This window comes from Anser anser, assembly GCF_964211835.1.
Source record: "Anser anser genome assembly, chromosome: 2".
Classification (NCBI taxonomy): domain Eukaryota; kingdom Metazoa; phylum Chordata; class Aves; order Anseriformes; family Anatidae; genus Anser; species Anser anser.
This window is the reverse complement of record NC_139721.1, coordinates 99,850,994-99,876,824: the sequence shown is the minus strand read 5'-3', so window position 1 is coordinate 99,876,824 and position 25,831 is coordinate 99,850,994. Positions and strand designations below refer to the sequence as shown.

Below are 25,831 nucleotides of genomic sequence, written 5' to 3'. Positions count from 1 at the left end.
TCTAACCTGAAGAATTCTGTGATTCTGGGAAAAGAATTCTTTAATTCAGTGATCTAATTGCAGATCTGTCTGCAATGGAAAGCTGGTAGTCAGTGGTAAATAAATTTTTCCACATGCATGCAATACCTAACATACGTGTTTTCCTTTCTAGTCAAGAATACATGCATTCACATGAGACAGGTGTTAAAGGGGCTTATATTTAAGACAAATTAGCACAAAAGCAAACTCTAGATAATCTACCATTACCTAAACAAGGACAACACTCCCATGCTTATAATACTCCACAAAAAAAAAAAAAAAAAAAAAAAAAAAGTTCCCTACTAAATGAACGAACAGCTAGCCTTATGAGATATAAGGTCAGGTATACAGTCCCAACCCCACAGCCTGTGTCATGTATGTATATAGGCCTGTAGAAATGAGCATGGCAAAACAGGGTTGGAGTCACATCACCTAACACTGGCCATCTGAATAGATGTTTACTGTTCTCTTCAAGCTCTTCTCTTTAAGCTCCCTCTACAGTTCCTCTGTAAAGGGTGACTCAGAAGAGTCAACTTCTACTAAATGTCCCCTTGGCAGACAAAAACAATTAGGCAAGATGAATTCCACTCTTAACAAGAGCTGTTAACAAAATCAACTAGGCACTTGAAGCCAAACACTACAGTGAAAACAACCACCCCTAATAATATTAAACAGGCAGCAACTGACAGCATAGCAGGAATGAACAAAGCAAATAGCAATTCCTCCCATTCCTCAGGTTTTCCCAGTGTGAGTTGCTGTTTTGGGCTTGTCTTGGTTAGACTGTTAGTTCTTCAGGCCTGGAGACTGTTCATGTTACTTGTCTAACTCAACAGTTGTGCCACAGCTTTAGTCCCGAATACTTGTATTAGTTGCTTATAACTCCATCCTGAAAGCCACTCGACCTTTCGGCAATTACCCCTGTGGGTTCCAGTACATACAGTGAGTTAAATGAAAACACAGAGAGAAGAAAACTAATCTGAAGTGTGAAACAGGCTGTGTACAGAGAAATAGAGACTGTTTAAAAAAAAAAAAAAAAAGGCAGCATTTCTAAGACAGGCAGGATTTGGTGGTAGTCTACCAGGTCAGCTCTAGCTCCATCCCCACACCTCAGCACGCCACCCTTCATTTGCACTTCTCTTTCATTATTCAGATATAAAATATCCTTTTATCTGGATGGTTATTTTGAAATCAGGATCCAGCAAAAGAGCAGAATGAAAGCCTAAGAAATAATTTCTCTGACTAAGCATCATTGCTTAGTTACAATGCAACTAATTTCAAAATGCATTTGAATTGTCTTGTATGTGGTATTGGAGACCATGTCCTTACAGTCTTCCTGTTCGGTCCTGATTATAGCCTACAGGAGGAGGGGTGAGTGTCCAGGGGAGGGATGGAAAGAAAGACAGATGAGAACAGACCTCCAAAAATCCTAAGTGGGAAATGTAGTTCAAACTGAAATCAGTAGGAATTTTTTAAGAGCCAGAGTTTCAACCTGCTAATTTATTTCCTTCTCTTTAAAGCCACATAAATAGCTTCTTGTCAAAAACCGAAGCAAAAATTTTGTCATCCTGCCTTTGCCTGCCCTATTACACCCCACACCCACACATGCACACAGTAACTGACCGTATGTGAATTATCAGACTGTGGAGTCGCTCAAATGTGATGACTGTTTCCCACAACAAGCTCCTGAAATAAAGAAAATCCATCAGCTCTTCAGCATTTCTCACAGTACCTTTCTGTAGGGTAAAAAAACAGTCTGAACTCCGAATGCTGTTATACAGGCTAGAACAGCATATGTTATATTTTTTTAAGATACAATAAATAACTCTTAATGAGTTGATTGCAGGCTGCTGGATATCCTTACGCATTTGGATTTAAAAATAAATAAATAAATTATTTTAAGCAGCCTGTGAAGTTTCAGTAAGGTTTCACCACTGACCCTTAATCTTTTAAAAATCCTTCTTTAAAATCTGAAGGAAGTTTACAGCTTCTTTCCATAAATAATACCTTTTAAAGACTTATTCCTCCATGGAATGAGCTCAGTATTTTAGTGAGTAAACACTGTTTCATAATCTGAGAAGTGCCAAATAACAAAATATTTCCCCTCTAATTTATTTCTGTTACATAACATTAGGAGTAAGTGGAAAACATCCAGACAAAGTAATTTTTATGATATTTTACTAGACTAGCAGTAGATACAAGGGATTTATATATATATATATTTGAATATCAGATGAGAAAAGACTAACTAGATAATTTTAATTATTAACAATAATAAAATAATTGGTGAAAAGTGACCTATCAAATTTAACAAACTGTTTAGCTGAGGTTTAGAGGTACTTTGAACTAATATTAAAAGTGAATTTTAATTCATTTTAAGAAGCTCCAACAGAGCTGCAAACCTGCAGCTGATTATCCCCAAACTAACAAATAAGAGGACTGGAATGTTAAACATAACAAACAAAGCAAAGGGGAAATACGAGTTTTAGGCAAGGTCATACTACCTAAAGTGCAATACTTCCCTGCAAATGTATTTTTCCAGAAAGGGCAACTTCCTTTCCGCAAGGTCTGTAGCTTATTATTCTCTGTGATGATTCACACCATATAATAACATTCCTATCTGATAAACAGAACCAGTGTAATTTTAAAACAAGTACGTATTTCCATTCAGGACACTGTAAGTTCAAGTTGATGAGCTGGTTGATCCTTTGAAGATCTATATAATTGCTTTGTCTCATAATCTACCCAGTTGCCTAGGTTGTTTTCCCCTTTTATTATTGCTGTATCCTTTGGAAAGGATACCAGTGTCATACCACTGAATCCCTGTAAGACTTTCCCTATGCCACTCAGCCTGTGGTTTATGGTAGCTCCTTACTGAAGTCAAAAAGCAGGTAGTAAAACAATACATATATATTACTGGAACTATTCAGCAGTACTGGCAAACTTTCAAGACTAAGGTTTCCAAACAGTACAGCTTGGGAAGTGTTGATAAGACCCAGGCAGTAAACAGATGCTGAACAAATGTCTCAGGCGTAGCAACGTGAAGTGACAATTCAAGCTAACTTACCACAATGAGATTATTTTATCTCTCTGTATCATGAAAAATAATACGTCACTGCTGTTCTTAGTGACAGAATGAGGTGCTGCAGTCCCATGCAAGAGTAAGTAGTTCATGGAAAACAAAATTGCTGCATTGGATGCATTCGTCACGTGGGTTCCTTCCGTTTCTTATCAAGTATAGTTTTAGTCAGTTAGAAGTTCTGAGTATTCATCAAGCTGAATATACACTAAATAAAAAAAGAAAAAAGAGGCCATGTGCTGTCTACAAAGCATGCTTTAGCGTGGTTTAGAAAAGGTCAGCATGAAGGAAGACAGTTAACTTATTCAAAGCACAAGGGGAGAAACAGCTTTAAGGTATCTTCAGTCACAACTGTTAGTTTCACCAGTGACTAAATATGTAATGTGAACATTTCTAAGATGATGATCTTCTGGAAGCTTTCTCACACTTGGTATGCAAGAAAACTACCAGGAGACCTCTATGTATTGATCCAGTCACAGAGCTCCATTTAGACCTGAGCAATTATCCACTGTATGGTTCTCCCCCGATTAGCTCTGCTTCAAAGACATCAGCTTTTGGGAATGAATCAATCCTACCTCAAAGAGCATTCAGTCAACGTTCACTTATTTGCTTGGTCGTTCTTTTCCTTTGTAAGATGGTGGTGGTGGTCAAAATTGCCCAAAAGATATCCTTGCAGATGAAAGGTGCCTTTACCAGAATATTTTTGCCAGTATCTCCTCACACTAGATTAGAAGAGCCATGTGTAGAAATCCACATTCAACACTGCTTGAAAGCAGACTGTCACACTATACGTAAGTTGAGATAAAATAGCTTTTGAACAACAGGTTTTTTTTATGTATCAGTTAACACATTTTAAACCTTTGAAGCAGGCAGAACACATCAAGTTTCCACATTTTAGCCAGCAGTGTTTCTTCTTGCACTGGAAAGTCCTCTATAAAGACTTAAACATACTCAAAAAGATGTCTCTATACCATCTACAAGAAGCCTGGTTGTTTGGCAAAACACAGTTTTCAACTGTATTTCAGCCCGAATTCACACACTAATATGGGTGACAATCAGTCACCTAAACATACTTAAGATGTTTGCAGTGCCCTCAGCATTTGAAGCAAAAGGCTTGGCAAACAAGACCTAAAGAAGACCCACACGCTTTTGAAGCCAGAGGCTATGTGGCTTTGTGAAACAACTCAGGATGTCTATGCTTTGGCAATTATATCAAGACCTCTGTTTGAGATTAAATGTTTTAGACTAGTTGGTAGAGCTGGCAGACATGCTTCCAGACTTGCAAGTCCTTCTTCAGATCTCTGATACCTATTCTTCTCATCAAATAAAAAGCTTTCTACTTTTCAGTGAGTTGAGTTCCAATTCAGTTTCAGAAGAACAGTAGTAACATATTCATTCAAGAAAAATATTTGTGGTGTGGGGAAACACTGCAGAACTGAAACAGAATTATTAAATGCATAGTTATGGCTGTTTGAGTACCTTCTTATTCAAAATGTATGTTAGACGTCTTACTTACAAAAGAGAAAAGCCTCAGTATAGTTAAACTAACTTCATGTGATGTCTTTGTTTTCTTTTCATACAAACTTAGTAGCCATTGAAATACTTCTCTGTGTATTCCCGACCAAAGTATGAATGTCATTTATTAATGCATTGAAAATACATAATTACCAAATGTCAATAATTTTATTTCAAAACAGATATTAACTTCTTGTCTTTCGTATTGAGTTCATGCTTTCCTTTATGTTCTATACCTGTTCCTCAAGCTGAGTTCCTTTCACAGACAGAAACCTATCACAAGCTTATAAAATCTGATGCCTGGGTAACACATTCCTTATTCAGATTGAAAGCTTTTACTGTATCTGTGTGTGTACGATGCTTTGAAGGAAGATGCTACCCAAATTACATCCTTTCAACCAACATCTGGCAAAAGAAGCAGGTCAGTGTTCTAATATTTGCCTTTATTACATTAAAACAGTTTTCCAAATTAAGACATAATATGCAGACATTAGAAAGTAGGCATCAGAGAAAGCTAGTCTTGTCTTTGTTTACCCTGTTTTCCCCATTTGCTTCAGCATATGGAATTTTACTAGTTCATTCACCTAACTAGTCCCCATCAACTCTCAATATACAACAGTCCAGATGTTAATCATAACCCTAGTGAAATGTAAGAGCTATAAGGTTTATTGTTGTTGTTGTTGTTTTCCCACTGCACTACTTCAGATAGTCTTTTCCTAAATCCAGACAGCAGATCCTACTTAGAGTTCATTATGAATAAGTTATCTCAGAGAATCAGCAGAGACTCGAGTTTTGGAAGTCCATTTACGGGACTTTGTTGCAATTACAATCAGATGTGAAAGACAAGAGGCAACACACCAGCACTATAAAAGCACAAGACCAATGATTCATTTCATTCAAATGGGAAGCCTAAGGATACCCCCATTCTGTTGAGTTATGCTGGAGACCTAGCAGACGTAGCAAAGAGTTTACTACGTTTATCACCTATAATATTCCTGCTTATGCTTCTCTCTCAACTTCTAAGATCTCCTTTCAAATGAAGGGACTAAATCTTCCACCTACGCTTTTTGCAGCTCCAACCTCTGTGTGTGCAGGTCTGTAGACACTGACAGGTTTCTCAAGCCATCCATGTTTCCATTACTGGATTAATACGGAGCAACTCACAATTTTCCAGATCCACATGGCAGAGGAGTGTGCTTTTGTTAGTGGTGTGACAGACTTCATGCAGGTTCCAAATATCTGTGAGATTCTGTATCACCTTCTGTCATTTTTTAACTGTCCTGAGCTGGCCACAAACCACCTGAGCCCCATCTCCAATCTAACCACTGTGCAACTCTTTTATTGATGTGTTATTACTGTTGAAGCATTAGAGGATAATAAAGCTGTAATTCAGAAATATCTTTACATTCATTCTTTAAATTCCTCCTCAGTGAAGGTTACTGGACAAGTGATGATGAAGCAAACCCAGCTTTAATTATCACAGAATCTCAGAATCACAGAATTGAACGGGTTGGAAGGGACCTCAAAAGACCATTGGGTTCAACCCCCCTGCCAAAGCAGGTTCCTTAGAGCAGGCTGCCCAGGTAGGCATCCAGACGGGCCTTGAATATCTCCAGAGAAGGAGACTCCACAACCTCCCTGGGCAGCCTGTTCCAGTGCTCCGTCACCCTCACTGTGAAGTTCTTTCGCATGCTGGTGCGGAACTTCCTGTGCTCTATCTTATGGCCATTACCCCTTGTCCTGTCCCCACAAACCACTGAAAAGAGGTTGGCCAAATCCCTCTGTCTCCCACACCTCAGGTATTTATACACATTGATGAGATCCCCTCTCAGTCTTCTTTTCTCCAGGCTGAACAGACCCAGGTCTCTCAGCCTTTCCTAATAGGTGAGATGCTCCAGGCCCCATATCATCTTTGTGGCCCTCCGCTGGACTCTTTCCAGGAGATCCCTGTCTTTTTTTGTACCAGGGAGCCCAGAACTGGACACAGTACTCCAGGTGAGGCCTGACCAGGGCAGAGTAGAGGGGGAGGATCACCTCTCTTGACCTGCTGGCCACTCTCCTTTTAATGCACGCCAGGATCCCATTGGCCCTCTTGGCCACCAGGGCACATTGCTGGCTCATGGTCAACCTGTTGTCCACCAGGACCCCCAGGTCCCTCTCCTCAGAGCTCCTCTCCAGCAGGTTGTCCCCCAGCCTGTACTGATAAATGTGGTTGTTCCTTCCCAGGTGCAGGACTCTACGCTTGCTCTTATTAAACCTCATTTGGTTTCTTCCTGCCCATCTTTCCAGCCTGTCCAGGTCTTGCTGAATGGCAGCACAGCCTTCTGGCGTGTCAGCCACGCTTTATATTTTTGTTCCAAGACGTTTCAGTTCTAAATTCAGATTAGAGCACAATGTCAAGGCTCTGCTGATAAGTAAAGGCTGAATATTGCTTTCTGGAGATAAAAAAGGTGAGAGTTGATGCTGATTGCCACTTGTCTCTCATTGTTTCTCAAGGACACTGACAAAAAGCATAGCACCAGCCTGCCAATAGGGTTCTGTAGACAAAATAACTGAGGTGGTGCACACTCAGTATTCAGACCATCCAGCTAAGAACTGGAGTTAAATGAAACTGAACTGAATACATATATTGGGAATGTTCATTAAGAAAGTCTTGAGAAATTCATGAAAGGCTGTCTCTGCCGTCATCAAACTTCAAGCTGAGTCCCAAGAGAATCAAAACCTTCAGGTATTTAAGATTTCCCTCATCTGTTTTCAAGCTCTGCTTGAATCTGTTGTACCTCCAGTTAATTCACATCTCATTTTTAAAAAAGACGACAGCCACATCTGAGGTAGCTCTGACAAACCTTCTAGACCCTGATGTTGAATCATCTCCAACACTGCTCTCCTCTAGGTGACTGCTGTGTGTGCCAAGGACAGAGTCCTTCAGGCTTTGGGGATAAAGCTCTCACCTCTAGAAACTACACTGTTTGTCAGTCTTCTAGCCCCTCAACTTGGTAAGCTTTAGGACAGGACTGGAGCGGAATTCATCTGGTCCAGCATTTAGCATTTTCTTTCAAATGGTCATCTAAATGCAGCATTTCTGTAGATAGCAACAGGAATGCTGATTAATGACAGCTACTGTCACTTCAGTCCTTGGTGTCTTTAAGCTCTGTCAATAAACAGATTGGTGCTCGAGTACTTTGTGCCTCATGAGTCATTAAAATTGAAGCTATAGTATGAAACAGAGCAAGTTATTGTCTCCATTGTTTCTTAGTGCAGAAACTCCCAGAAGAAGTGTTTGTCATCGCAGTCTGAAAACATTCACCGTATTGCTGGGGGGGAAATAAATATCATAACTACAATTTGTAAGAACGCTGTAGTGCAACCATTTCTATAGCTTAGCCAGTCCAAAGAAAAAGTAACTACAAGCTCATTGCTTTTCAGAGGGTGAACACTGCATAAGACACTCTTGGTTTTCTTTTCAAAGCACATCTACTGGAGGAAAAGATGCTGGACTGACTGCCTAGGAGATTGAACTCATCTATATGCAACACGGGTAGCATTCATAATCCAAATTTTTTATTTCATTGCTCTGCTGTAGTCATAAACTACATGATCATGGACCAACAGTGGTTAGACACTTAGCTAAGTGGTAGCTTAGTCTCTGTGTCTGCTCATTCCTGAAGCATTCAACACATTTCATGTTTGTAGGGGCTTAACCAGCTGCTCCAATGCCAAGAACTTATTTCACAAAACCATGAGACATAAATCACAAAACCACTCATGCTGACAAGTATTTCTCTCTTGACTATAAGACAAAACTGAGAATCCCTTAGTCAGTAATCAATAACTACTGCCAGAATTTGTTTATATATTATTAAGTATGTTATTATTAGGAAAAAAAAAATCAATAGGGAAATTATAAGCTCATGAGGAAATCAGTTATAGTATTATCTGTTCTGATAAGAACAGGAGAGAAAAAGTAGAGTTTAAGACCATCTTTTAGCATATTAAAAAGAAAAAATCAGAATAAATGTATTCCATGCACAGAACGGACTCATTTGAAATGTTATCAGAATCTCTCACTTACTTTCTTTCACTTGTTTTTTGTTTAAAAGAAAAGAGAGGGGAAAAAAGTGCTATCTGCTGTGAATTTTCCCAGGAAGTGCAAGCAAGAACTTGAGAAAGAATCACTTTCATCCTATCCACTCATTACTATTAACATCTCAGACTCTGAAAAGCAACATGATGAGCCAGTGGTCTACAAGCCTAGAATAACTGTATCACAGATCAGCAAGTCTACAGAGAGCTGTCTGCACTGCACAAAGCATTGTATCTGACAACAGACTTAAGAGAACAGAATTATTTTTCTTCATCCTTTTTTAAGATAGGTTGACATAATCAAGAAAATAATTAAACATAACATGAAAATATGTTTTATGTAAATATTAGTCAGGAAGTGTTCCAAAGGTATGAACCTTAATTACATGCACCACTAAGACTAATAACCTCAGAAAGAAATCATGATTTAACTATACCACTTCTATTATGTTCAGACAATTGTTTTTTTCTTTTCTCTCAAGGTACAGCTGTAGCTAACTGAGGGAGAATGTGGGTTTAAGCAGCCTATGAATCAATATGAATTTTAAGAATCAGCAATTATATGGAAAAAAGCACAAACTTTAAAGATTTTCTGACCATGCACTGGAGGTCCAGACTTCCAAAGTCCTGCCTTGTGAAAGAAAAACAACAAAGCACTTCTCTACTACAATTGTTCCCCAAATCAGGCTGGGGGCAGGAAAAACAAAAACTAAACTAAACTAAAAAACACAACATCTTTGGAAACAACAATGCCTAACTGCTCCTGAGAGCTTGAGATCAGTCTTAAACTGGATGCATCTAACATGCCTATTCTATATGCATGCATTCAAATATCTTTGCAGCCAGGCAAACTACTATCACTGAATATGGTCAAACAACTTGGATATTTTTATGAAGCCCTTGTGAAGCATATTATGTGCAGGTAAATAATAACAACTGGATGTTTCTACTAGAGAACCTCCCCACCAGGAGAATAATTGTTCTTCTGCACAAATGACAGTCTAACATCATCATCCACAGGAGCATAATATTAATTCAAACCCTGAAATTCTGTAGCAGGGTCTGCAACTCTTCTGACTCATCAGTAGATGGATGGGATTGATGAAGGGAGATACACCAGCCAAAAACTACAGCAAATTGCTTCTTAATTTTCTCTCTGATGGTGCTCATTGAGTATGTTGACTCATCATACAAGTTAGGAAAGGAATAACATGCATTAAGCATATTAGTGTGGGATTCTTCTTTAAACTAATGCACACACAAAAGAAGCCCAAGTCCTTTGCTACTACTTAAGGCTTATTTTCCATTTTTGGTGTTAACACTTGGAAGCCAGCCTGTCAAAATATATTACTAGCTGTGCTCCCCTGTGGCTGTGGAGATGGCATGGCACTCAGCAGGGAACTGTCAATGTTTTCACACGAGATTCTTGTAGATGTTTTTACCTTAATGTGTGATAAATCATTTAGCCCAGAGAGAGTGTAGTGTCCACCTAGATACAATGATATAGATGACCTCTTCTCCTGTCATTTAAGTAAAATACTATACTCAAGTTATTGACCCAAATTAGGCAGGACAACAGGGCAAACAATGTTGTACAAAAAAATGTATTTTGGGGGAAAAAAAATAAATTCATAATTCTTGGATAACTACTGAGAATTTTCTAAAATAAACGTAAAGCTTAATCAGTAGAAATGAGACAAGAAAATTCTCTGGTGTGGCAACAGGGAAAGGGGGTTTATAGCTTTCCCAGATTTGATAAGGCTTGTTAATGGCTCCAGTGTAATCCACATTAAAAATGAGAAATTTCTCTTGAGAAAAAGTAACACTGCCAGGAGATGGCTGATTCTCCCCTGGGGCAAAATATCTCAGCAAGAATGCCTCATCCATTGCATTTGAAAGAGTTTTAACAAAATGCCTTAGGATTCCCTCTTTGTCATTTGCAAAGGAGACATGTATCTAAGAAGTGAGAGATTTTGAAAGCTGGAAGCTTGTACAGGACTTCAATTATTTTGCCCTCCCAGAGAAGACCTCCCCAAGTAAAAGCTCACTACTACATTAACTGACAAAATAATGCCAGACACTAACATTTTTTTTCTTTCTCTCTATCCATCCTTCACCCACCCTCAATGTTGTCCTTTGGTCTGACCGCTAAATCAGAGAGGGATTAAAACAACTCATTATGAATTCAAATTGAATTTGAGACACAGCTAAGACATAGGGGTTCTGAATTAGTCATGGAAATGCTACATCTTCGGATAATTTAAGTGACCAGCTTTTTGTAATTGCACAGCATACTGAAAACTGCCTAGAAGGTGCTACAGTTCATACATTATAAATACTTGATGGGAAAATCGATGGATTATGTACACACTACTTGAAGCACTGGTTCAGAGGGGTCAACCTGTTAATAGCTGTTGGGATTATTGGTTTGACCAGAAAAAATATAACATTCAGAAAATAAAATATTAAAATAAATTATTAAAATATTAAAATAAAATAAAAGTCCATATAAGTTATTTTTATTTTCTTCCTTCTTTTGGTGTTTATTCCCCAGGAACTTGTGGATTCAAATGAAGGGCAAAGTGCTACAGCCTTGGAGCAGCAAGTGGCAGTAGAATCCCAAATGTCATGGTTTCCCACTTGTTTCTTGCACCTTCCCTTAGACGGGAAGCTTTTTGAGAGACAATACTCTGTACTTGTGTGTGTAGCATGTGTTAGTGGAAGACCAAAGGGATACAGAGTCAAGACTACTGCCTGTCTTCGTTATGCTGTCGATTAGAAAGAAAAAATGCAGTCAGGAAAGAGGGATGAGAAGGAACAAAGGAATGGGAAATGGCAGCTGGGGAAAGGAAAGACTGGAGATAAATGTGTTAACATTTATTTCAAGGAATAAAACCAGAAGGTTTTTTCACATACTAATACAGATCTGTGAACACTGAGAAATTACAGTGCAAATTAGAAGGAAAGTATAAAAAGAGAAGTTCTACAGAGCAGCCTGTGCCTTTGCTAACAACTATGTCAAGCTCTATCAAAGGAAGGCCCCTTCCTAGTGGTGTAAACTGTTTTCATCCAGACTTGGAAAATGAGCAGTCTGTTTAGTCATAGAGGGATTGCACAAGCAGCAATTGTCCTAGCTTCCTCCCTCCTGTGCTACCAACATGACCAGTAAAATTAATGTCTTTTTCACTAAGGAGTTTTCACTGGCTTGCATGCATCAAATCTGAGTAATTCACTTCTCAGGGAAAAAAAAAATAATCAATGGTATTTTACAGGAAGATCATGTCTAATAAGTCATAATATAGAGCTTAAGTGAATTCTTCATGAAGTTTTATTATCCTTCTTATAGAAATTATGTGTAAATCATGGGAGAAGAATTCCCTCTTACATCCCCTTACCACATCCTAATCTAATTCTTTGAACATGCTTCTGTAAAGTATCTGAGATCAGCTAAAATTGAAATGAACACTTACTGTTAGCAGCATACCCAAAAGCAGAATCACATTCCATGTCTATAAAGAATGAAGACTGTAAAACCCCAAAGAAAAAAGCAAGCCACTTCAATTTAACTAAAAATAAGTCAGTGTGAAGAGCGTTGGATGTCACTGAAAGAAGCCAAACTAACCCAATAGGAAGGTGTCAGGAGACTTGGTTTATTCTTCTCCCATGCAGCTTCCAAATTCATACGTGAACTATCTTGTCTGGTTCCAATTGGTAGAAACAGAAGTGCCAAAGTATCATAAGGCTATAGTGTATCTAATCTATCTCACCTATTTTTAGACTGCTAATCACCTGGGTGCCTAGCTCGTGAAAAATCTACTCTCCAGCAGCTTTTTTCCAAACAACTTTTCAAAACAAAGCCTAGAAAAAGCAACGGAGTAAGATTGCTTATACCGCTTCTGTACTTCCCTTTCCCCAGGATTCAATCAGGAAAAATTGTCAGGCACGAAGAATTTAAAAAAAAAAAAAAAAAGTATCTATAGTTCTCAAAGTCATTTTGGTTTGAGTGCCAGGTACAAAACAATGTTTGATCAGTTTATTTAAGTCTATGACTTTTGAACCTAATTTTCATTTCACACTAGTCTTACTCTAACAAAAAGGGAACAAGCCTTGCAAATGTAGGGATTGCAAATAACTTCTAACAAATTGGTACAGATAGTCTGGTTTCCTTTCAGCTGTTGCAAGAATAGCATGTATGTATTTCCAGGGTCCAGCAAAAAATGTGATCTAAAATCTTGAAACAATTCTGTAGAGTGTCTGTAAAACATGAACCTAGAAAATACAACAATTACATTATGAAAATCTGTATCATATATGAATAGAGGACCGATGCAAAAGCAAAAGTGTGTTATCAGCTATACTGAAAAGATAGTGAAGTTTGTGACTAAATTTCACCAAAGCATGAACACATTTAGGAAAAACCTCAAAATAATTTTCTTTTTATTGTGAAGAACACTTGTTGTCATGATATTTCAGTAGCATAACCTACATTTGCCATTTTCATATCTGTCAGAATCCATTCCATATCATGCAAGATGTGTTATTGTTAAAATAAATTCTGCACAATTTTATTATTTTTAATATATTATAAATAAGCTGGAAGAACTATGCTTAATATATTCAATATTTTAATAGTAATTAATCATTTAGAACTTACATTTTTAAATAATTATTCAACACTATGAAATGTGATGGGATAGAATAGATCTTGATAAAATAATAGTAATATATAGCAGTAAGAATGATTTTGTCACTGTTTAGTCATGTTTCAGAATTATTTTGAATTTACTCTTACACTAGATAAAGCAGGTAAGTCCCTACTACTCAGGTCAATAATCCAAAATTTATACCTCCCTCTAATATCATATTAAGCCATCATATTAAGAAACAGCTGCTTCATTTTGTGTAGAAAAACTGAGCAAGATGTCAAGAGAAGGAAAAAATATGTGTATCTGTATGGAGTCCAAAGTCACTGCACCTTCCAACTCTCGTACACAGAGGGAAATAGGAGAAGAGAAAAGAAAAGGAAAGAGGGAGAGTATGTAAAAATGTCAGTCATTTTTAATGTTTTCCTCTTATAGAAAGTGCTAAGAGAACAAAAGCTGGGGTTTTCCAGAAGGTAAGTTTCCTCCACTCCTCCCAACATGATGTTTCCCTACTCATAGCCAAGTAATATTAGCTTCCTCCATGAATTAAAGCCCAATTCCCCCTCCATGCATTAAAACCCAAAGTCCACTTAGCTTTTGTTAACTCGAACCACAACTTTTACTCAGAGCTCTGTAATGCTGCCAGTATCTGATTGCACTTAAAATGCATTAGAAGATCATTCAGGTTGCAAACTCAAGTGCCCAGAAAACTTGGAAATACCAAATGAGGTTTTCCAATGCCACTTTAATTTGGCCCCTTCATGTGCAGATTAATTATAAGGTTTACTTAAATGACCATTTCCAATTTTTCCCCATATACCTATGATTCTGCAGTGCACTTAATAAATAGCATTCAACAAATCAATACCTTTTTTTACTGAAATTAAATGTTCATTAAATTTAACAGAACCAGCTCCACCTATAATATTACAAAAATAAGTTAATAGATCTCATTTTGCAGAATGCCCAGCGGTCTTTATTTATTTAAAAATTATCATCAGTTTCCCTGAAACACAGAGTTTCATAAACACCTACTGAATTAATAGAGAGCTGATGAGGTCTCAGTACACAAAAGACTTTACACTTTACAAAGAAGTCTGACATATCAAGTTGTGCATTTGCATGTGTATGCTACTGATTAGGATATTAACCTTTAATGCATCCTATATATATATATATATATGAGCAACTCTAGTAATAAAGAAAAACTTGAGCTAAGCCGTATTATAATTACTTGCAGGGCTTAAGGAATTAGGGTTATTTTTATTATTTATAATTAAGATAACCTTGCAAGGTCAATAGATAAGCTATGAAAATTAAATGGTGCCAGAACTAAGTACTATAGGACTAAACATATTTTCATATTGAGTCAAATGATGAATGCCAAGAGTAAATCAAAAACACAATGATGTTCTAAAGTACTGGGAGGTGGAAGAGACAACCTCCAGAGGTCCCCTTAAATCTACATTATTTGATGGTTCTCTATCAATGGCAGTGACAATAACCACCATATATAAGGCCCTTACCTTGACAGTCACCTTTGAGAGATCACTGATGCTTCCTCAAATAGAGATCTCCTTAGTGTGTCCTAGTAGCACTAAAGCACAAGATTAACCCCAGCAGAGTTTCCTCACATGGTAAAGCTACAGAATCTGATCCCGAGTAAGTGCACAACCTAAAGGCTACTTAGAATGAGACTTGCAAGGCTGGAAAATTACCAGAATTTTGAAATAATCCAAAAGAAACAGTGGATTGTTTTCATCTAAAGAGGTATCAGTATGAGTAACCATGAAGATGTTCATCAACTAAAGTTGGGAGGATAAAAAAATTCAGTTTTCCACTTATTTTGTGTGTAACAACATTTGTGCATGCATGGTTTCTCTCCTTGTGCTCCACACTAACACATATATTTTTATTTTTTTTAAAAAGAAAGGACATGTTCACATTCACATTTTCTCTCCCAGAGAGTATTAACTAAATACTAGAGAAAACTGGAACTGAGAAGCACAGACACAGAGGATAAAGAAAAGGAAAGTGAGGGAAAGAAATGGACAACGCCTTTGCTTATGAGTTTGCTGTGCAATTGTCTGAAGAAGAAACAACAAAATGCTTATGAAAATTAGTGAGGACAATGTTCCAGCCATGTGATTACTATCACAAGCTGACTTTTATAATTAGGGTGCAATCTTTCTTTCTTTCTTTCTTCCTTTCTTTCTTACTTTCTTTTTAAGAAATGACATTAGTGTTTGCAAGGCCTTTTACAATGCTTCTTGCAGTGTCACAGCTGTATTTCAAAGGCCCTTTGAGTACATTTCCTTTTCTGTTCTGTAATTCATGTATAACATTAACAGGTAAGTTAAAGAGAAAAAAATACGTCCATTTTGTCCATGGATGGATAAAATATCAGGACTCTTTTTATTCAATTTTTTTTTTCTAAAATGAGTTCACTTTATGAGAACCATTTGCATCTTAATGGAAAATTTAATTGTACAATTAACCAGCAACATGCATTTAAGCCAAAATGGCAACACACGCAATTACATGTTACTGGCTGAGTACAAACACATTACTGTGGATTGTAACAGCAAAATAAATAAATAAATAAAATAAAATAAAAAGCATGCCTTGTAAACTAATGCACAGATTACCTGTTTGAGAAATTCTGAGAAGATAAATAGAACTTCACAGAGTCCTTAAAAGTGTTAAACTGACTGCACTGGCTGAACTTGGCTGAATTGGCTGAACCAAGCAGATGAACCTAATCTAGGAAGGGATTGCTAAAGGCTACTTGAATGGTTCATTTCTTTTAATCTCCCAGTGAGCTGAAGGTGCTAAGTACCTCCCAGAAAACATGGGCACACCACAGCTGGGTATCTTCATGTAAACTGGGAGCCTCACCAGACAAATAGAACATGACATAGGTCTCAGGTGCTCCAGAAAAAGCAGAAGCAACTCAGGACCTGGAAGGTCATGAGAGTTTCAGCTTCCCATTTAGTTCTCCCTCTTGCTGACTACCTCTCTAGTTACTATTTAATAAACTGTCTACTCTACACTTACCCAAGGCGAACAAGATGGAAGAATGACAGATGACCTGAGTTCTGATTAAATATCCTACTTCTTCAGTATTGCTGTGATTAATCTACATCACAGTTCAGTGGTTCAGATGCAATTACTAGGTTAGGACTAATGAAATTAGGGTTGTCTAGACAGCTGTGAAACTTCCAAGTTTATGAGGAAAATCATATCAACATATTATTGTTACAAAAGCATTTCAGCCAACTCAGTTAACAGAATGATCGATACAGAAGTCAGTATCTGGCATTTCCAATTACATTTTTAGTACCACTCAGATTTTACTTTGACTCTTTCTTCTCAAATTTTCTTGCACATATTCCTTCCCAACAGATCTGCACTCAGTGGAAAGTGTTTCTTTACACTGCAAGTTCCAGAGGACAGCAGCATTTCTCCTGTGTAGTCAAGTGCTGTTCACTACCACTTATGCATCATTATGTGATTATATGAATACCATTCCCCAAAGAGAGAGGAAGAAGATGCAAAAGCAAACAAAAGATCATTTACCGGAGCTGCCAGTAACACTCCAGAGCCTGGTGACAAAAGAACAGCAGAGATTGCTTTGAAATAAATATAATGAAGGAAAAAGAAGGAAATCCCACAACAGATGAATGTGGGAATTGAAGGCAGAGACCTGAGCCAAATCATCGGTTTATGTGTATTTCTGGAATTACCAACTCAGAGAGATGCTACCTCAAACCAGCCCTTCAATGCATCGCCACTGCCTTTTCCTGGACACCACGCTTCTGCAGCAGATGACAACACATGCCATTTCCCTATTTAGTGCTATACCTTAACCACACAGCAGCTGGCAAATCCAAGTCAGAAGCTCCCTCCATAGCCAGCAAGTTTGCCCTAGGTGCATGCACAGCACAGCTGCCAGGCGAAGCAGCTCCCTCGCTGCGGTACCCAGCCCTCTGGCCAGCAGTCAGTGCCAGCTGAGCCAGGATGTTACGAGTAGCTGCTCTGCAATTGCTGCGTGCAGGTTCCTGGAGTGGCTCCTTGCCCTGCAGAGCTGACACCGGCTGTTTCACAACTGAGGTCCGCAGAGCCCGTCTGCCCAGCAGCCAGGCAGGTGACTGCTCAGGACACAAAACGCAAACCAAACATGGGGAGAGTGAAAAAGAGAAAGTCTGAAATCACATGGGGCACAGGGCTTAACCCTGTAATGGTACATTTAAAAAGATTGCCATTTCTGATGTATTTAATTCTCTGTATGTTGCTGATCAAGCTGTTGGGTTTGTAGGAGCTTGTGACACACTTCATCTCTCTTCAGAGGCTTGCAGCAACTCTCCTGTATAGAAGAGATGCTGAACACTAACCTCCCTGATGCTGTGGTTATATACACAGAAAACACACCCAAATAAGATATGGTGCTCAGGACAATGCAGGCAGTGCTGGACACACATACACAGAGCAATCCTTCATTCTGCAAACCATTTCAGGCCCAGAACAAATCCTCTTGCACCAAGTCAACACCTCTGGCCACAGACTTTGTCATAATTAACATGGTAACATCAAGGGAAATGTGGGGAAAAAAGTAGAGCTGCATGCAGAATTAGTGTCAGCTCCACATTTAGGGAAACAACTGGAAACATATCTACCTTCTCTCTGTTCTGCATCTCACAGCATGCAATACCTGCCTGCACAGTTCAGCATAGGGATCTCCAAATCAGCATTTTCCACTGACCTGTCACAGCTCAAACACACCTCATCAGTGACTCAGGCCACCACACTTCAGTCTCCTGTGGCTGTGACACACAAGCACATGCACAGACTGTCCCACCAGCGCTGCGCTGGTGTGGTCATCTTCAGCACAAGCTGACAGCAAGTCTGCCAGCTTCCTCCATCATCACACAACATGAAAAGGCACATTCAGCAGAGCCACAGTGTTTAGTCTTTAGGAAGCACTCTGCAGGAGTCTCAAATCCTGTTAAAGTCAACACAAACTAAAGATGCTCAGCACGCCTTGAGATTAAGCCACCAATTAATACTCCAGATGCAGGGGAGGGGGTGTCAGGTCAGTACCAAAAAAACTGCCCTGCAAAGAGTGTGGTCTGAAGCAACCAAGCACAAGGGCTCCAAAGAAAGAAAAATGAACCTGTCAAAGAACCCCATTAGTCCTCCCTCCTGCAAGGAGGCAGTAAGATAACTAGATCAGGTAGCTGTAATAGGGCCCGTTAATCAACAGGATCCCTGTTTCCCTTCAGTCTCCTTCAAAGCCACAGATCGTTAGCAGCACTACAAGCCAACAATCCATTTTTTATTACAGCATGAGTAAGTGATAAGAGTTAGAACTAGCAGATCGTGCAGAAGGAACAGAGTGACGTTTATTAGGGTTTGACCTTCAAGGACAAATATTTTTGTCCTTACCCAGGGAGAACCACCCCTAACGTCAAAGGGGAGGACTATCACTAGTGCCAGAGGGAATTTGGAGCAGCAGTGCAGGATGGACCTTCAAGTAGGGCAACAATCAGTAGAATGGCATGTCCCTGGGAACAAAACCAATCTGGTAACAGGAAAATCCTCCTTCAAACCCCCTAACAAAACAAAACAAAAAAAAAAAAAAAAAGAGAGAGAGAGAGAGAGAGAGATGACTCACAAATACCTTCCAGTCCTCTGCGATATAGTCTTACCTTTGTGATGTTTTCTTGTATTTTCTCCTGCAGGAAAAGAACAAAATACAACTCAGATAAGAAAGCTCCACTGCTGAGGATGAGAAAAGGAGAGGGTCAGAAATCAGGCACAATTAAGTAATGTCACTTTTGCCTCGAGACTGCCCCAAAACTGATGCAGCTATCTCCTTCTGCTAACCTCGGTGGCTGTTGCCATTAACTCCTGTAGAAAGAAGAATGTGTTTGCCTGTGTGCATCGTGCCCTTTTCTTGTAAGACGGGGTCACAACAGCTAGAAAAGGAGTTACTACTCTAAATGACTTGGGGTGCATCCAATCACATTGCCTGCAGTCAGTCAGAGCAAAGCCCCAGTGGTTTTACAGCAGCCTTGCTCTGTAAAGAAAATCCAGACCCTAGCAAGTTCTCTACCCTGCCAAATCCCATAAGCCACACCAGAGTTCAGTGCTTGTACCTCAGGTCCTAACAGATCTGAGCCCAGGACTAGGAATGGCAAGAGCAATGAACTTACTGACAGCACCTCTTCACCTGCCTAGCCCAAGGATCCAGCCCTTCCACCAAACCAATTATTGCAAAGGCTGCAAACCCCTTCTCTTCTTAGCATGGTGGATTTTGTCCTCTACAGCAGGCAATGGCATAAGCTGTCAACACTCAATGGAAAGCCCTGCTGTATGATTGCCTGTGTGGCTATACACAGGCATATCTGCACTATACTTTGACTGTGAGCTTGTTATCCTGCAAGAGACATGTTCAATAGCTTTGCATGGTGTCGGGCAAAACAGGGCATTGATCCTACTTGAGTTCAGCCTTGCTTCTGTATTTTAAAGTAAAGCTAATGAGCTCTACACTTAAAAAGCAGTGATGGGAACACAGTGTGAACCATCATGAGGAGTGCAAGATCAACATGCTGTTGTTCAGCCAGACACTTACAGGTGGTCCCCACGTTTTGAGTGTGTAGGTAATGTTGTTATAACTGCTTTACTGCTGTGAGCATCAAGCTCTGCTTTTTCATCTCTGATAATACTGGAAACAGAAAACTGTGGCTAAGTCAGATAGGCCCAGAATACCCTAACAAGGGGTATTCTTTGTTAAAAAAAAAAATGGGGAAAAAGAAAAAAAAAAGGAATGTAGTGCTATTTTATACTTAATAAGATTCATGAATAGGGTATCCTGGCTGTCAAATATTTCATTTGATATTACCTTTAGAAAAGGTACTCAAGCGTGGTCTTACTTCTGTATTCTGACCGTGCCATAGAAGTCCTAGATATTTACTTTAGAAAAATTTTTAAATATTTCATTTACACTTTACTGTGTGAAGAATTACCTATTTAAATTTGAACGGATGCAGAAGAGTAAAAGAACATTCACAGAAGTATTGAGAGTCTAGCTTACTGGCATTCAAGATGATAATATATAAAGGCAGAAGCCCACTTGGACCCATCTGATTCTAAGGGAATTTTTATTTTAATTACAGAACGAAGAAGAAGAGAAATTTAATTTTGCAGAGTTGGAAGTTTGTATTCTAACAAACATAGAACTTCACTAAATTTGCTTGCAAAATGAAAATGCTGAAAAAAACTCCTGCTTGCTTGGCCATTTTAGTGCAGGTTGATCACATTGTATTCTTCCCAAGAAATCTTCTTTTTTTTTTTTTCCTGATATATAAATTTTACATTTTAAAATTTCGAATTGTTATTTACCAGTCACTTCTTTCCCCTGAAAGTGTTCTATGTTGTGTTGCAGTACTGTCAGAGCTACTTTTCCCTTTATCAGTCAGTGACTTTGTAAAGTGTTTTTCTTTCAGCCAACCTTCACATTCCAGCAAAAATACCTTTCATAAACTCCTGATTAGCCAAAAGTTTCTTGTATACTTTAAAGAGGTGACCCAGCCCTAGGGTCCTGTTTGCATTTGAGTAATAACATCACTTATCGGTTATACCTTTACCACTCCTTATTTTCAAGAAGATTTTTACTGCATTAGAAAACTGGGCAATACCATAGATGACAGTACTAGGAAAAGGGCATTTGTGTAGCCATAGGAGGTATAAGAAACATAAATACATTTTTTTATTATTGCTTATTGTTTCCACACCTGCAGTCCAATTACAGTTAAGGTTTATGTGTAGTGAGTTAGTGACTGAGTTTACAGGCACTGAATTTGCATGTTACAGTTGAAGACAATATAACTACAGGAATAGATTCAGCATCCCTACTGCACACACTTGCTTTAAAAAGAATGTCCCTAGCAGCTGCATCCATACTACTGCTGACATCTAGCAAAAAAAATTACTGTATTCCTGCACTTCCAGAATTCCCCCACCACCAAAAAAATAAATAAATCTGACAATGCCACCTACCAACATTATAAAAAGATGATGCTGGCACTATAAAAATGTTTTCAAACATGGCCTTCAAATTGCTTTTGAAAAAGTAGACAGTGTCAATGTCCACCTGCTTTAAGCTTGCAAGCCACCGCTTGCAACTACCTCCCATTAAATATGATCATTGTAAACAACGAAATTAGAAAGTGCCTCTTATAATACCACAGCCAATGGATAACTGCAATCAGCCAATATATATGAATTAATAGGAGCAAACTGGAGGGAGGGGGTTATTTGGTTTGATGTTTCCTTGCTTTTTTGTAAAACATGCGGGACAATCTATCCTAGCCTATCTCTCCAAGAGGATACTATACTAGGAGGACCTGGCTGCTCAAAATTGTCTTTATCAGAGGCTTTGGGATAAACCTGGAAACGCGCATCTTCCAGTCAAACTCAAGGGACGGGTGATTTTCTGATAACAAAACCAAACTGACACAGAGGAAGAATGATGATGAATTAAAGGAGGCAGTGTTACAGCTTCCTGCACCTGTGGGCTGTCCAGTGCTCATGCCTGCAATAAGGCTTACAGAAATTACCAAATCTGTTTAGGTTCAGTTTCTTTCCCGCTATGCACGTGCCATGCTAGAAGAACAACCCCATCCATTAAATCATGTTTTCTGTTGTGGAATGTATTACTCTCAGACCTACATTAAGCTTGTATATTAAAAATAATAATAAAAAGGTAGATTTTTTTCTCATTCTGAAGAGAATTAACAGGTGACTCACACTTGGTAGGGCCTGTATTGCTAGTGTAAACTAGAAAAAACTACTCTGAACTTCAGGTATATACACCTGCACAAGTGTAGTATGAAGTCAGAACTGATTTAGTACAAGCAGGCTACTGGAGCCTAATGAAAATAAACCCAGTAGGAGTTTTAAAAACACATATTTCGTAACAAGCAAAATATAAAAAAAAAAGTGGCAGATAGGACAAAACTTCTGCCTGAAATGAGATGGTGTCAACATGAGAATTGAGCCCACTATTTCAGTATCTGCTTTTCTAGAGAGGAATAAGTCTTTCATATCATCAGAAAATAATAATAATATGATGGTCAGACATAAAATTAGGACTCAGGCCTAGGACCACACCTTGAATGGTATTTAAGCAGCAACAGGATGTAGATAGATAAAGCTACATAAGCGCTCAACTCCCATTGAAATAAACAGACATGCAAAATTTGTGTGCTTTCATCCCTGCCAACTTCTCTTAGTCTAAGTATCCTGTTCCCAAAATTATGTTTCTACTTCTGTCATTTAATGCTGGTGTACCTTTAAGCAAATCACTTTCTTCCTATGTTTCCCCTTCAGACACTGTTTCTGGTAGTTTCTTAGACCTTTAGGGTTGCAGTTTGTATAAATGGTTTTGTAGATAAATTCATAACAATGGGACAAAACTGGAGCCCAAGTAATGAGACTTCTAAGTTGTTCCAGAAAGCCCTCACACTTTTTGAGCATCTACAAGCCCAGAGATGAAGAGAATTTTATAGAAACACACAATAACAGCATTTGAATCTCATAACAACCTCCTCAGACCTTATTTTGCTGAGACGTGAGTTAACAGACTGAGTAGGTATGGAGAGGAGTGCAGGTGGAGGGGATGGTGGAATTAAACAGCTCTGCCAACTGTTCTGTTTTTGCCCCATAATCATACATACAACTCAGAATATCAACTAGGTAGATGAATTGCTCTTTCACTCCTACACAGCCTTTGAAGAATTACCTAAATCACTTAAATTTTTTTTACTCATAACAGCAGCTTGGTTAAAACAGTGTTATTCCATATTTGTTCCACAGGGTTTTTGGTATTAATTGCATCCCCTCAGCATGTGAAGTAAAACTGTGGGTACTACAGAAATAGTAGAAGGATTTTTGCCTAGCTTCATCCCTGAAAATCTACACTGAAAATTAAAAGTTAATGAGCATTATGCTCTGCTCGCACACAGGTGCTAGGAAGTAATGGGTTGTATCTGCCCTTGGCTCATCAGCATCTCCACATGCTCATAACTGCCAGTGCAGTGATCAGCGTTAGGCCACCAGCTGACGAACTTGCTGTTAACAACTGGAGGTACACACAGGTGAGTGCTGGTGACAATTTTTAGTGAATTAATGCTTCGCGGCTAAGTGGCCATCAGCATGCCCTTAGCCTGCTGAGATGGTCAAACAACTTAATTTTCTGGCTGAGGCTCATAATTTGCCATCCACAGTGGCCTGAAATAACATGCTTTGTTTTGCTTGGGCATTGCAAAAGATTTGGAAGGGAACCCGGTGGTTCAAAGGAGTTTAGAAAGCCAGATATATCTTTCGAAGTCCTTGAAATTCAGTGGCCTTTGCTCTCCCATTTGTACCTCCAGCTGACAATGCACAAGCCTGGATCTAATGCAGCATCTGGTTTTATGCTGGATCCATGTTCCTTTGGGAAAAAGAGGGCAACGACTGTTTAGGGAACCAGGAGACTAGCTAGAGTGAATCCGCTACAGCAATTTAAGACATTGCCCCCAGACGTCTGTGCATAGTGCCTGCCACAGGTCAGCATCCTCACAGCACAACCAGTAGACATAAGCACATCCGCGGGCATCAGCTGCCTCAGCGCAAAGTTCAGCATTTTGGCTTACACTGCCAGCAATGGTGGCTTTAAGCAAAGATGCTGGGTTTTGTACTGCCACAGCTGAGGCACGCTCTTTACTGCTTGCTCTGCAGCAAAAGCAGAGGCAAAACTGCCAGGGGCATTAACTCATTCAACTGATGCAGCAAGCCTCGCTGAAGCTTGGCTTTCGTACCCTTATTTTTGTCACTGACATCAGTAAGCATAATTGGAGCTACATGCAGAGAAAGGTAATTCTTGTCTGAAGAAGAACGTTTTACAAAAGATACTTCTTCAGGACAACCACAGTTGTTAAAGAAAGCAGTTGTCATGAGCAAGTATTTAAAACGAGTTATTCTTAGACTGGAGGGGAAAGAGGGACTTTTCCTCTTTTATATTTAGAAGCTTTATAATTAGCATGTTTAAGATATGAGTGGGAGCTTAATCATCCATTAACAAAAGAACTCAACAACATCTGTCCTTTAGTATTGGAGCTCCATCACACCCGTATCCTAGGCAAGCCAGGGCTATTCATCTCTGTTTCCCTGCCAGGTTCCTCTGACCAGCTCATTCAGAAGCACACAGAGACAAAGCCACTTCACCGCACTGAAACATCCACCTTGTCACATACAAATTCTGACAGGCTTTCTTTCCTGCCAGAGTGGGGCTTCTGATGTTAAAATAGCTGTTAAGGTTACCCTTCTGAAAGTCTGTTTTGTAGTTTAGCAAACCAGCAATGAGATAAGCGATACAATTTGGCAAAACAAAAACAAGTCTCTCTGCAAGTCAAATCTAGAAGATGAATCCTGCTCTTGTATTAGCCACCAGTGAATCTGCAGCCATACTGGCTGATATCCCTCCCTTGTTTACTTTAGCAGCCATAATTCATATTTACTGCTTTTCTCACCAGATCCTTCCAATTCATTGATCCAGAACCCCCAAGATTTCCCCTCAAAGCCTGGGCAGCAGGACAAAGAGTATTTCCCAGATCCCAAGCCCTGGTGCTTTCCCTGGCCATACCACAGCAGCATATTAACTTGTAACAGAGGGAGGCAACATCTCCCAGTGCATCCCTGCCAAGAAGCAGAGGTGGGGAGCTCAAATAAAGCTAGTTTTTCCAACTGATGGGATCATTTAAATTGAAAATCTTCTCTCCCAGAGGCTTGATATTCTGAATCATGCAGTGCATCACCAATTAATCGTCATCATCACAGGATTAGTGATGCATTTACGTTATGTTACCAAAGCCTATATTAATAACCATGTTTAAATCAATTCACAAACACAAAAATAATAATAATAATAAAAATCTCACAGCACAGACTAAGGACTGGCATCTGTCAAAGCTCAGGATCCCAGGGGAGCCCTGACCAGAATTCAGGAATATATTGAGATTGCCAGACTTTGAAGGGTATGATGCCATCAACTGCTACTGGGTTTTTAATTCCATAATTGAAACAGGATGACCTGCTTTCTTTCTTTATTCACTCTCCATTCAATAGCAAATATAATTTATTGTTTCTTCCACATGGGCTGGTTAGCAAAATACTGTGCTAAGTTAAAAACAATACCATCACAGAGACTAATAACAACAGAGGAGAAGAAATGGTAAGAAGTGGGTGAGGAAGGAAGAAAAGATTTCACCCAGTACTTAAAATGTGATGGAGGTTTTATACGGGATTTTAGAAAACAATAAGAGTCATTTTAAATCGGACCCTGACCTACATGGGGACATAGTAAAATGAGAGGATGAGGCAGTCATTTTTCTCATTTTAAGAAGATTATAAGAGTCTGCATGCTCTGAAGCACAGGCATGTGCCTTGCAACCAC

At 39.0% G+C, this 25,831-nt stretch overlaps 1 protein-coding gene across 25 annotated transcripts in view; it reads right to left on the bottom strand.

The window, feature by feature from the left end:
• The window catches only part of PDE1C (phosphodiesterase 1C), a 388,068-nt gene that overhangs the window by 172,472 nt on the left and 189,765 nt on the right, over positions 1-25,831 (bottom strand). For 13 of the 25 annotated variants that reach the window (XM_083822144.1, XM_083822155.1, XM_083822166.1 and 10 more), the window contains 2 exons: positions 19,044-19,070; positions 1,639-1,701 (listed from right to left, as the gene is read on the bottom strand). The exons of 5 other annotated variants lie outside the window; for them this stretch is intronic. In XM_083822144.1, the coding sequence (XP_083678270.1) occupies positions 1,639-1,701; positions 19,044-19,070 (90 nt within the window). Of the gene's footprint in view, positions 1-1,638; positions 1,702-3,082; positions 3,273-19,043; positions 19,071-25,831 lie in introns of those variants that run through there. 7 more of the 25 variants (XM_083822165.1, XM_083822154.1, XM_083822158.1 and 4 more) reach the window with 3 other exon arrangements.